The 12,525-nt window shown below is 67.0% G+C and overlaps 3 protein-coding genes across 3 annotated transcripts in view; 1 reads left to right on the forward strand and 2 right to left on the reverse strand.

The window, feature by feature from the left end:
* Positions 1-3,932: 3,932 nt before the first annotated feature.
* Positions 3,933-4,914, forward strand: EMIHUDRAFT_200972 (hypothetical protein; the record flags this gene model as incomplete). Its single annotated transcript, XM_005789139.1, has 2 exons — positions 3,933-4,383; positions 4,592-4,914. 2 exons carry the CDS (start codon positions 3,933-3,935, stop codon positions 4,912-4,914), a joined length of 774 nt encoding a protein of 257 aa, XP_005789196.1.
* A 1,088-nt stretch (positions 4,915-6,002) lies between these two features.
* EMIHUDRAFT_449088 (hypothetical protein) lies at positions 6,003-10,800 on the reverse strand. Its single transcript, XM_005789140.1, has 22 exons — positions 10,568-10,800; positions 10,394-10,462; positions 10,220-10,288; positions 10,045-10,113; positions 9,880-9,948; positions 9,710-9,778; positions 9,534-9,605; positions 9,361-9,429; positions 9,191-9,259; positions 9,007-9,099; positions 8,833-8,901; positions 8,520-8,588; positions 8,348-8,416; positions 8,176-8,244; positions 8,007-8,075; positions 7,473-7,559; positions 7,303-7,368; positions 7,106-7,177; positions 6,912-6,983; positions 6,708-6,806; positions 6,535-6,603; positions 6,003-6,398 (listed from the first exon to the last, which is right to left on the reverse strand). The coding sequence occupies exons 1-22, from the start codon at positions 10,787-10,789 to the stop codon at positions 6,324-6,326; spliced, it is 1,755 nt and encodes a 584-aa protein (XP_005789197.1). The 5' UTR covers positions 10,790-10,800; the 3' UTR covers positions 6,003-6,323.
* A 950-nt stretch (positions 10,801-11,750) lies between these two features.
* EMIHUDRAFT_200974 (hypothetical protein) overlaps positions 11,751-12,525 on the reverse strand; it is a gene marked incomplete at both ends in the record, with an annotated part of 2,549 nt that continues 1,774 nt past the window's right edge. Inside the window, 3 exons of the mRNA XM_005789141.1 lie at positions 11,751-11,871; positions 12,080-12,171; positions 12,386-12,438. Of these exons, the coding sequence (XP_005789198.1) occupies positions 11,751-11,871; positions 12,080-12,171; positions 12,386-12,438 (266 nt within the window). The remainder of the gene's footprint in view (positions 11,872-12,079; positions 12,172-12,385; positions 12,439-12,525) is intronic.

Raw genomic sequence — 12,525 nt, forward strand, 5'->3', positions numbered from 1 at the left:
GGGGTTTCCCGGTTAGATCGTCGCTAAAGCTAAAATAGACGTCAGATCCGTGATCAGCACGGTCGAATTAGGCGGTCCCCCCTCCCCCCGCCACCATTCAAACATCAGCCCCCCACAGGGGTGCCCCCCCGCGCTGCATCTGTGAATCAAAAAGAAGAAACAAAAGCGATCGCCGTCGAGCCAAAAGGAGATCGCCTTCCATGGCTGCCTCCAGGTTCGGCCCTCTTCGGCCCGCTCGGGCGCGCCCTTCCGCACATGGCCGAGACCCGCTTATAGGCGGCTCAGCCAGAGCCAAATGGCGAGGCCACGGCACCGAATGCGCCACCATGACCATGCTCGAGTTGGGTGGAGACGGTGGGCATGTGTGTATCGGTGTGGTTTTATCGTATATCGGCGAGTGTCTGTCCGCGCCGGCGCCGCAAGATGCACCCACCATTAAAAGGTGCTTCTTGAGAGTTGTGAACGAGGCCGCTTCTCTCAAAGTCGCATGATGGCGGCCGCCCGAGCGGCGCTTCAGCCAGCCCTCACGGCCCGGGCATGCACCCGCACACCCTCCTCTCGCGCATGCCGATGCGCTCAGTCGATGCGGTCGTGGTGCTGCAACTCTGCAGCGCTGCGACCGCACCGGTCTCCCGCGTCGCCGCCGTCGGTCGTGCCGCTCCCGCCAGCTCCGCTGCCCGCCGACGCGGTGGTACGCGCGCTCTCCGGATCCCGTCCGAGGGGCGGAGGCTCGAGCGTTGGTCCCGGGCGAGCCGCCAGACTCGAAGACGGCACCCCTAACCGCGTCCCCATCCTTAGCTTCTGTTCTTTCCTCCCCGTGAGCCGTCTCTGTCGCGAGACCGCCGAGTGTGTGCCCTCGTGAGTCCGTCAGGTACTTTTCGCGTATAAAAATCGGCTGCGCGGGCGTTCCATCTGGTGCTACCAACGGCCTGGCGGCCTCGGATCCGGCCTCGCAGGTCGACGCGAGCGCCAAGGTGGACCTGTCTCCAGCCTCTCGCGCCCCTCTCGGAGCCGTGAGAGGGTGCAGGCCGAAACCACAGCCGCTAACGTCCGTGTGGCCGAATGGGACCAAACTTTCGCCGCCGGGTCCCGGGCCACGGGTAATGGCACCGATCCCGCATTTTCCCCGACCTTTACTCGACGCTCTTGTGCCCCGAACTTTCCTCCCCCCGTCCCGAGCACGACCAGAGCTGCTCCGGCGTGGTTTGGAGCGAGGTACGGGTGGCGGCGGGTTCGAGTAAAGGTCGGGGAAAATGCGGGATCGGCGCCATTTCATAGGTGCTCCAACGCCCTAGCCGGCTCGGGAGCACTGTCCTGCCCGTTATATGCGCACCCGCTTACGCTTTTAGGCTCTCCGGCGGCCTCAGGAGCCTTGCCGAGGGCTGCTCCAGCGCGGTCACAGTGCCGTGGAGCCGGCCAGCGTGCTCGCAGCCATGCCGCTGGTGGACCATGCCCGCCTCCCGCCCGGCGGCGACAACCACAGCCCGCCTCAACGTCGGCGAAGCACCTCGGGCCCTTCGCGGCTGCGTTGTCTGTCCGGCTCCACGGGGCCTTTCCGAGACACTTCCGCGCGGGCCGAGGGACTCATCGGCCCCTCACATCCCGGAGGGACGGCGCACGCGCTGCCCAGTGACCGGGCGGGTCGGCCCCGACTAGGAGCGGCCCCAGCCGGGCGGAGAAGACCATCCCACTCGCGGTGCGTCGCACCGGCCGGTCCGGTTTTCGTCTCGAGCGGGTCGCGAGACGGCCGCGAGAGCGAGCACCGCGGTCACAGTGCCGTTGAGGCCACGGACGTCGCCGGAGCGGCACTCCCGGGGCGCCACTCCCTCACCCGGCCGGGGGGGGCCAACCACAGCCCGCCTCACCGTCCGTGAAGCTTCCGTGGTCCGCTGCTCCGGCTTCGATTTTCGACCCTCCCGAGGCTGCTAGAGCAGCCCCGCGGAGCCTCCCGGATGCACCAGCACACCGTCGTCCAGGACGACGGCGCAAGCGCTGCCCAGTGACCGGGCGGGTCGGCCCCGACTAGGGGCGGGCCCAGCCGCGCGGAGAAGACCACCGAGCTCGAAACACGTCGCCACGGCCGGCCGTTTCGCAAGCCTGAGCGGGTCGCCAGACACCCGCGAGAGCCAGCAGCTAGAGCGCCGTCGTAGCCGCAGATCGAGTCGAGGAGCTTGATGTCCACGGTAGCAGTTGTGGAGAGTGGTGGCGCGGTGCGTATAGAGGGGTCGATCGAGGGATCTTTTTCGAAACGCGACGGGTACGGCTTGACAACTGCCAGCACAGTTTTACGCCGGCCAGCGTGAGAGCACAACAGGGATCCGGCGACCCGTACGCTTTACGCGTGGCGGCCGGTGGCTGTCTGGAGCTCGTGCGAGCTGGGCCGACGCGTGGCCGAGCCGAGAGGACCAGCGAGCGACCACCTTGGCGATGAAGCTTGGCGGCCGGCGCCTCGTCGCCAGACGTCACAGCGGCGTGGACGCAGGAGTGTGCGGCGACGAGTACCGGCGAATCCGGCCCGGCGTGGCCGGCAGCTGCCTAGCGCTGGCCTGTGACCGGCGCCGCGGTGGCGGAAGAGGCGTCTCGCCGCCGTGGCGGCGGTCGGCAGGTGCGAGCGTGATGGCCATCGTGTGACAGAGTCCGGCGAAAGATTTTCTCAAGAATCACCTTAATTACCTGGACTTTTGCAGGTATAGAGGCATCAGCTTCGCAAAAAAGACCCGATGCGCGGCGGCCTGCGACGGCCCGGGATGAGCTCCCCACGATGCGACTAAGCGAGATCAATTGACCTACTGGACCTATAGTCCACCCCTGTCATGTCTATACTGACTGCAGACGACCACATGCCACACAGCATCACGCACAAGCACAAGACCCGGGATCGCAAAAAAGACCCGCGGTTCTCACACACACCCACGCGCTCGTGCATGCCGAACCAGCTCTAAAAAAATACCACCGGGACCGCCTCGCCAAGGCGCACAATAGTCAGACTGACAGTGTTTTCCAGTTGTGGCATCCTCGCACCTCGGCAGCCAGAAATAAATGGGGACCGGCAGACGGTCACAGAGGGTACGGGGTTGAGAGCATTTTCCAGCGGCCCAGGATGACGCATCTGGAAAATGCTGTCAGTGTGACTATTGTGCGCCTTGGCAAAGCGGTTCCGAAGTTATTTTTTCCGAGCGCGGTGGACTTCATCTTGCCGGCGGTACCCGACGCTGCTCGAACGGCAAGTTGTCGACCGCCGGCAGTTGACCGGCAAGATGAAGTCCACCGCGCTCGTAATCGGGATGTCCGGAACCGCCTCGCCGAGGCGCACAATAGTCCTCAGTCTGGCGAAGGCCAATTCTGTCATCCTGGGCGTCAGCAGCGTGCGACGACAGCGGTCTTCGTTGCGGAGCGGTCTTTTTTGCGAGGCGATGCCTCTAGGGATGGTCTTTTCTCGCAGCTGCGAGACATGCTTTCTCGGAGCGGGGCATCCAAAACAACAGGGCGGAAGGGAGGGGTGACCATACGCGCAGCGCAGGAGGGGTGCCCCTAAGGGGGCACAAAGGTAGCTCAAAGGGGAGTGAACAAGACGCCGCACAGGCGACGTGCACGCTCGCCGCCTGCGCTCGCCGCGTCGCTCTCTCCCTCCCCTTCTTTGCTTGAACTAGGGAATAAAGAGAGCTTCTGCGAGCCGCGCTCGGCCCCTGTCGGGCGCGATGGCCGCGGCAGTACCGCCGATCGATGTGCACTGCGTTCACGCGGGGCCCGACGCCCCCGTCCAGGGCCCCGCTGCCCACCCGCTGGTGGTGGCTACTGCCGTCCTCCGCTGGGGGCCGGTTGCGGCTGCGCCGTGCGGAGCAGCGCGCGTGCAGCTTCCGCACCACGCGATGCTGCGCGTCTTTGGCCGGCGGCTGCGCCTCGCGGCGCCCCCCGCCGGTACTCCCGCCCCGATGGTCTGCCCGCTGGACCTCGCTCTCACCGGAACCGCGTGGGCTCGCTTTCTGAACGAGCTGCTCACGTGCGGGCTCCTCGACGCAGCCCCCTTCTCCTCTTCGGCTGCACTACAGCTGGCGATCGACCGCCTCGATGTGTCGCCAGCGGCGCTGGAGGTGAAAGAGCCCGATCTCCTCCCGGTGGGGGGCCTCGCCGCCGCGGCCGCGCTGGCGGGAGATGCTGCTCATGCGCAGCGCGGGGCGCCTCGCCGAGCCAGCGCCGCGGCGTCTGCGGCGAGGCCGGCGGCGGCTGCACGCGCGGCCCTCGCGCCATGCCTCGCCCCGCTGGCCTGCACCCCGCTCTGGGCAGACGGTTACCTTCGCGAGCTGGCCCACGGAGCTGGCCCACGGAGCTGGCCCACGGAGGCTGGCCCACGGAGCTGGCCCACGGAGCTAGCCCACATGGAAGGTCGCCGGGAATGCGGCGTAAAGCATCCTGCGCCTGGGTGACGGCGATAAACTACCTTCCATCGGACTGGGTGACTGTCCTTAAAATACCTTCCATCGGAGCTCCTACCTGGGTGACGTCTCCAGCCCCCAAATACCGGACCAGCCCAAGGTGATGGCTCTAAAATTCCAGCCAGCCTCGGTGATGGCTCTATAATATACACCTATAGGTGAGCCGTCGGCAACCATGGCACGCTGGCTTCGCTTCGCTAACACGCTGGGGGCGCTCGAGCTCCTCGCCGCCGACGTCGCGCCGCGGCGGCAGCGCGCCCGCATTGCCTGGCGCCCGACGATTTGGCCCGCCAGTTCATCCTGCTGTCGCGGGCGCTTCACCTCTTCGTCGACCGCGCTCGCTCGCCGGCCAGTCTCGGCGCGGTCCGCTACCGCCGACGGCGGCTCGGCGAGCGGCGCTGGCGCGTGCCTCGCTCGGGCTCGTTCGCGCCGCGGCGGCAGCGCGCCCGCATTCTGCCTGGCGCCCGACGATTTGTCCTGACAGTGGCCCGTCGCTCCCGCTTCGAAGCGCTGCCGCCGTCAGCACAAACCGCCGCCACTGCCGTCGCGCCCTGCGCCAGTGCGGCGGGGCGCACCCCCTAGCGCCCAGCTGGGCCTTGACACGGCATCCTACCGTCGGGGCAACTCAGCTCAACGATTGGGTGAATTCCGGATGACTGCGCATAATGGGGTTGACCCGCCGCGCAGCAAGCCGGTGTTCACGCCAATTCGAGCTACTACATCGCATCGCTTCACGTTCCGAGCCATACGCACCTTACAACAATGGGGCAGGAGTTAAATCGGCTCGCGCCGAGCTCCTGCTGTCGTCATCGTCGTCCTATGGGCGTGCGAGGGCGGCGGGCACCGACGGCTCAGCCGAGTCGGGTCGGTAAAGCCCTCCCACTGTTCTTCGGTGGCACTGTCGCGAGACGGTTGGCCGATCGGAATCCATTAACTACTACGTGGAGTTCATCCCCTGATGAACGACTCATGGTCAGATTGCCCATCTCGACTGCCCGTTGTCAACATCACTAGGGAGATTTGATTGGCGCTGGCGCCTGCTGTTGACAAGTGGGATCATCTGGCTTCCGGAATACTTCCGCGAACCTGCCCCCAGCAGGCGTTTGACCAAGATCCAAATTTCCCTACTCCAGTTGAGGCTGCCCTCGGACCCGAGAAGGTCTTTTCTCGCAGCTGCGAGACATGCTTTCTCGGAGCGGGGCATCCAAAACAACAGGGCGGAAGGGAGGGGTGACCATACGCGCAGCGCAGGAGGGGTGCCCCTAAGGGGGCACAAAGGTAGCTCAAAGGGGAGTGAACAAGACGCCGCACAGGCGACGTGCACGCTCGCCGCCTGCGCTCGCCGCGTCGCTCTCTCCCTCCCCTTCTTTGCTTGAACCCACCACCATCCCCTGTCACCTCCGTGTGTGTGTGCCTGCTGGGGGATCATCTGGCTTCCGGAATACTTCCGCGAACCTGCCCCCAGCAGGCGTTTGACCAAGATCCGAATACTTCCGCGAACCTGCCCCCAGCAGGCGTTTGACCAAGATCCAAATTTCCCTACTCCAGTTGAGGCTGCCCTCGGACCCGAGAACCCCTATTGTGATGTTGGATCCCTACCTGGGTTTTACCCGGACATGGTGTGTGGTGCCAACACCGTGCTAACGGCTGTGTTAACGCTTGTTTTGGGACTGCCGTTCAACTGTGTTAACACCGACCTTTGCGCCAAGTGTTGGCACGATCTGTAGTCAGTGCTGCCCCTGAGGTGTGCTAATGTTAGTCCACCAGCCCTAATAGGGCTCGTCTCAGTCTCGGGCTGGGGCAGCGGCGGGCTAGCAGGGGCGGATTTGGCCCGGCGGCGGGCGGGACTAGCAGAGGGATGGCTCCCACCGGCACTACTGCCCGTCTCGATCAGCAGTAGCCGTACGGATAATCCTGCCCGGCCCAGACTGGCCCCAGGTCGCAGGAGTCGGGCTTGGGGTCGACCTGAGGCAGGGGAGGGGGTCCGGCAAGCCCGCTTTCACCGCTGCAATGGGACGCCATTTCCCACAGTGCGGTGTGGGGGTGTGCGAGGAGGGGAGGGCCAGTGCGGAGGGGGCGGGAGAGGGGGAGAGGCGCGCACCCAGATGCCTCCGTCCACGCGCACCAGGTTGGGCATCGTCAGAGTGGCGAGGTTGCGGTTGCCCGACACCTGTCGCGGTGGCGAGGGGCGCGGGGCTGCCTGGGCAGGGTGCGGTGTAGGGCGGTGCGAGGAGGGGAGGCAGTGCGGAGGGGGCGGGAGGGAGAGGCGCGCACGTGGATCTCTCCGCCCACTGGTGGCCAACCCCAACTCGCTCGGTGCAATTCCACCAGGTTGTTCATCGTCAGAGAGGTGAGGTTGGGGTTGTACTCCACCTGCCGCGGTGGCGAGGGCGCGGGGCTGGGCAGCGAAGCGGAGGAGGGGTGTGCGCGAGGCAGTTCGGGTCGAAGGAGCGGGAGAGAGGGGGGGGAGGCGCGCACCAAGATGTTTCCCCCCACCACGCGCACCAGGTTGTTCATCGTCAGAGAGGCGAGGTTGGCGTTGGCCTGCACCTGTCGCGGTGGCGAGGGGCGCGGGGCTGGGCAGCGGTGCGGTGCAGGTCGCTGTCGCGGTGGCGAGGGCGCGGGGGAGGGGGGGCAGTGCGGAGGGGCGGGAGAGGGAGAGAGGCGCGCACGTAGAGGCCTCCGATCCTCACTTCCCGCAGGTTGTTCATCGTTAGAGAGGTGAGCTTGGGGTTGTTAAACACCTGCCGCGGTGGCGAGCCGCGGTGGCGAAGGCGCGGGGCTGGGCAGCGAAGCGGAGGAGGGGTGTGCGCGAGGAAGGGGGGCAGTTCGGATCGAAGGAGCGGGAGAGAGGGGGAGAGGCGCGCACGTTGATGCCATTGATGCGCTCCAGGTTGTTCATCGTCAGCGAGGCGAGGTTGGCGTTGTTCTCCACCTGTCGCGGCGGCGAGGGCGGGGGGCTGGACAGCGGTGCGGTGCGCGAGGAGGGGAGGCACAGTGCGGAAGGAGCGGGAGAAACTGAGGGGGAGAAGCGCGCACGTAGATATCCCCGAACTCGGAGGGGAACGGCATCACTTCCCGCAGGTTGTCCATCGTCAGCGAGGTGAGGTTGGGGTTGCGCGTCACCTGTCGCGGTGGCGACGGCGCGGGGCTGGGCAACGGTGCGTTGTGGGGGTGTGCGGCAGGGGAGGCTGTGCAACCAACGGGGCGGGAGGGAGAGGCGCGCACGGAGATGTCTCCGACCACGTCCTCCAGGTTGGGCATCGTCAGAGTGGCGAGGTTGGGGTTGTACTCCACCTGTCGCGGTGGCGAGGGAGCGGGCTGGGCAGCGGTGCGGTGTAGGGCGGTGCGAGGAGGGGAGGCAGTGCGGAGGGGGCGAGAGGGGGAGAGGCGCGCACGGAGATGTCTCCCCCCACGTCCTCCAGGTTGTTCATCGTCAGCAAGGCGAGGTTGTCGTTGTGCGACACCTGTCACGGTGGCGAGGGGCGCGGGGCTGGGCAGAGGCGCGGTGCGTGGAGGGCGGTGCAAGGAGGGGCGGCAGTGCGGAGGGGCGGGAGAGAGAGAGGCGCGCACGTCGATGCCTCCGCCCACGCCCCGCAGGTGGTTCATCGTCAGCGAGACGAGGTTGTCGTTGGTCTTCACCTGTCGCGGTGACGAGGGCGCAGGGCTGGGCAACGGTGCGGTGTAGGGCGTTGCGAGGAGGGGAGGCAGTGCGGAGGGGGCGGGAGGGAGAGGCGCGCACGGAGATGTCTCCGACCACGTCCTCCAGGTTGTTCATCGTCAGAGAGATGAGCTTGGGGTTGTACTCCACCTGTCGCGGTGGCCGGGGAGCGGAGCTGGGCAACTGTGTGCGGTGTAGGGCGGTGCAAGGAGGGGAGGCAGTGCGGAGGGGCGAGAGGGGGAGAGGCGCGCACGTCGATGCCTCCGCCCACGCCCCGCAGGTGGTTCATCGTCAGCGAGACGAGGTTGTCGTTGGTCTTAACCTGTCGCGGTGGCGAGGGCGGGGGGCTGGACAGCGGTGCGGTGTAGGGCGGTGCGAGGATGGGAGGCAGTGCGGAGGGGCGAAAGAGGGGGAGAGGCGCGCACGTCGATGTCTCCGACCACGTCCTCCAGGTTGTTCATCGTCAGAGAGATGAGCTTGGGGTTGTACTCCACCTGCCGCGGTGGCGGGGGAGCGGGGCTGGTCAGCGGTGCGGTGGAGGGCGGGAGAGGGGGAGAGGCGCGCACCCAGATGCCTCCGTCCACGCGCACCAGGTTGGGCATCGTCAGAGTGGCGAGGTTGTGGCTGGCCACCACCTGTCGCGGTGGCGGGGGAGCGGGGCTAGGCAGAGCGATATGGTGTAATGCGGTGCAAGGAGGGGAGGCAGTGCGGAGGGGCGGGAGGGGGAGAGGCGCGCACGAAGATGCGCCCGCTCACGTTCACCAGGTTGTCCATCGTCAACGAGGCGAGGTTGGAGTTGCTGTACACCTGTCGCGGTGGCGAGGGCGCGGGGCTGGGCAGCGGTGCGGTGCAGGGCGGCGCGAGGAGGGGAGGCAGTGCGGAGGGGGCGGGAGGGGGGAGAGGCGCGCACACCCCGATGCCTCCGAACCTTCCCCCTCGGGGTCCCCCGCCCGCGTACACCAGGTTGGGCATCGCCAGCGAGCCGAGGTTGTTGTTGACCGCCACCTGTCGCGGTGGCGAGGACGCGCGGCTGCGGTGTAGGGCGGTGCAAGGAGGGGAGGCAGTGCGGAGGGGCGAGGGGGGGAGAGGCGCGCACGTCGATGTCTCCCCCCACGCCCCGCAGGTTGTTCATCGTCAGAGTGGCGAGGTTGAGGTTGAACCACACCTGTCGCGGTGGCGAGGGAGCGGGGCTGGACAGCGGTGCAGTGCAGGGCGGTGCGAGGAGGGGAGGCAGTGCGGAGGGGCGAGAGGGGGAGAGGCGTGCACGGTGATGTCTCCCCCTACGTCCTCCAGGTTGTTCATCGTCAGCAAGGCGAGGTTGTCGTTGTGCGACACCTGTCACGGTGGCGAGGGGCGCGGGGCTGCCTGGGCAGGGTGCGGTGTAGGGCGGTGCGAGGAGGGGAGGCAGTGCGGAGGGGGCGGGAGGGAGAGGCGCGCACGGAGATGTCTCCGTACTCCACGTGCAACAGGTTGTTCATCGTCAGCGAGATGAGCTTTTCGTTGTGCTCCACCTGTGTCGCGGTGGCGACGGCGCGGGGCTGGGCAACGGTGCGTTGTGGGGGTGTGCGGCAGGGGAGGCTGTGCAACCAACGGGGCGGGAGGGAGAGGCGCGCACGGAGATGTCTCCGACCACGTCCTCCAGGTTGTTCATCGTCAGAGAGATGAGCTTGGGGTTGTACTCCACCTGTCGCGGTGGCGGGGGAGCGGGGCTGGTCAGCGGTGCGGTGTAATGCGGTGCGAGGAGGGGAGGCAGTGCGAAGGGGCGAGAGGGGGAGAGGCGCGCACGTCGATGCCTCCGCCCACGCCCCGCAGGTGGTTCATCGTCAGCGAGACGAGGTTGTCGTTGGTCTTCACCTGTCGCGAGGGCGGGGGGCTGAGCAGCGGTGCGGTGTAGGGGTGTGCGGCAGGGGCGGCAGTGCGGATGGGCGGGAGAGGGGGAGAGGCGCGCACCAAGATGCCTCCGTCCACGCGCTCCGGCTTGGGCATCGTCAGAGTGGCGAGGTTGGGGTTGTTCGTCACCTGTTCGCGGTGACGAGTGAGCGGTGCGGTGCAGCGGTGCGGTGCAGGGGTGTGCGGAGTGGAGGCGGTGCGGAGGGGGAGAGGCGGGGGGGAGAGGCGCGCACACCCAAATGTCTCCGCGCACGTCCGCCAGGTTGTTCATCGTCAGAGAGATGAGCTTGGGGTTGTACTCCACCTGCCGCGGTGGCGAGGGGCGCAGGGCTGGGCAGCGGTGTGGTGGAGGGCGGTGAGGGGAGGGGGGGCAGTGCGGAGGGGGCGGGAGAGGGAGAGAGGCGCGCACGTTGATGGTCCTGCCAACGTTCTCCAGGTTGTTCATCGTCAGCGAGGTGAGGTTGGGGTTGCGCGTCACCTGCCGCGGTGGCGAGGGGCGCAGGGCTGGGCAGTGGTGCGGTGCAGGGCGGTGAGGGGAGCGGAGGGCCAGTGCGGAGGGGGCGGGAGGGGGAGAGGCGCGCACCAAGATACCCCCGAGCACGTCCCGCAGGCTGGGCAGGTTGACGTCTCCGCTTGCGTCGCCGTCAATCAAACTGCCGGTCACCGTTTGACACCCCTGCCGAAGCGCATCTGCCAGAAAGCGGTTTCCCTTACACACGACGGCAGGCGTCGCCACTTGGGCGGGAGCAAAGTTCGGCCCGCGTCCGGTCGGCAGCGCCAGGTTTGCATTCAGCACAGCCAACATGAATGACGGCGGCCTCTTTCGCACGAGAGAGAAGCCGAGAATAAAGAATTTATCCTCGAAGGCGGTCGCATGACACGATTCACGCGACAGGCGAGGCGCGGGCGACGGCTTCCTCAGAAGCCGTCGCCCGCACCACAGGAGCAGTCACACCACTCCCACTCCGGCGCCCACCTACTCTTCACCCCGACATCCCCACCCCACCCCACAACCCCGCCCCCCCCCCGACCCGAGCAACCCCGCCCCAACCCGACCCGACCCGATCCACCCCGCCCCGCCCCGCCCCGCCCCCCCCACCGGACCAACCCGCGAGCCGCTCCCGGCTCCGCCCCTCGCCCAATCCCCACCCGCGCCTGCGCCTGCCACCCGCGCCGCCTCCCCGACGCGCGCACGCGACGCCAGCCACCTCGCCCGCCGCCCCGCCCGCCGCCCGCCGCCTCGCCCGGCCTTCGCGCCCGAGAATAAAAAAAATTACAACAACTCACTCGCACAACACTGGGCACGGGACTGGCGCGCACTGGTACTGACACAGGTACGGTGCGAGAATAAAGAATAGGATCGCCTAGTGTGGAGACGCCGTGTACCGTGGGGCCTTGTTGTCCCAGCACGGGAGAGTACCCGTGTGGACCGGAGGTAACAGCAGCAGCAGCAGCAGCTGGCGCAACACTGGGCACGGGACTGGCGCGAAATGGCAGTAACATGGACACGGGGGCGCGCGTCACCGAGGCGGACTGCAAGGTCGCCTCCAACTAATAATAATAATACGCGCCTGTGCGCTGCGTGGCGCGGCCGCGCCCGCGCGCCGCGCGCCGCGGGCGTGGCTTGCCGGGGCCCGTGGCGTAAACTCTGTCTGTCATGTGCACATCAACATGTACATACATGTACATGTTGTTGTTGTTGCAATAAAAATAATACGGGCCCAGACCAACAAAGGCGCGCGCACAGACCGCGGCGCAGCAGCAGCTCACGAGACGAGGGTCGACGCGGTGGCGGCCTCGTACTTGAAGTTGGGCGCGACAGCCTTGACCTCCTTGTAGTAGCGCGGCGGTGGATGCGGCTCTCGATCAGAAAGACGTATGCATTGCCTATCCAGGGCTATCACCTGGACCTATCAACAGGCGCCTGCGGCGCCGTGGTCAGGAGCTGCTGTTCACGCCGGTCCACACTTTCATAGTGGACAGTATGGAGTATGCTTATCTGTAATCTGAGGGTCCACCGTGTCGTTGTGACGAGAGAGTACGTTCCCCACCCGTCGACAATCGGGTGGGGGTTGCAAGTCGTCTCGTCGCTCACTTTCCGCCCACCATCTTGCGCGCGGCAAAGACGGCACCCGCCAGGGCGGCCACGGCGGCAGCGAGCTCGAGCGAGGAGAGTGGCTCGACCACCTGTTCCAGACGAGACGACGAGACGCATTTGCGGGCCAAGTAGGGGGCGGGTGGGCGGGGTGGGTGGTGGTGGTGGGTGGTGGTGGTGGGGGGGTGGGGGGGGGGGGTGGGGGGGGGGGCTCCTCGCCATCGATGTAATGCACCCCCTTTTGGGTTCGCGGCCGCCCCGAAAATGCGGCCCGAGGAAGGGGCAGGCCGCCCCGACAAGCGGTACAAGGTACTTGTTGGCGGCCACGACAGCCGCGCTGTTGTAACAAGGCGCAACCCCTTCGAACAACGGCCAGGCGCGGTACTTGGGGAGGGGGGTTTGGAGCCCCTCGGGCCAGAACCTTTGAAAATTTTAGGACCGCCCCC

The sequence above is a fragment of the Emiliania huxleyi genome (assembly GCF_000372725.1).
Source record: "Emiliania huxleyi CCMP1516 chromosome Unknown EMIHUscaffold_13, whole genome shotgun sequence".
NCBI lineage: Eukaryota > Haptophyta > Isochrysidales > Noelaerhabdaceae > Emiliania > Emiliania huxleyi.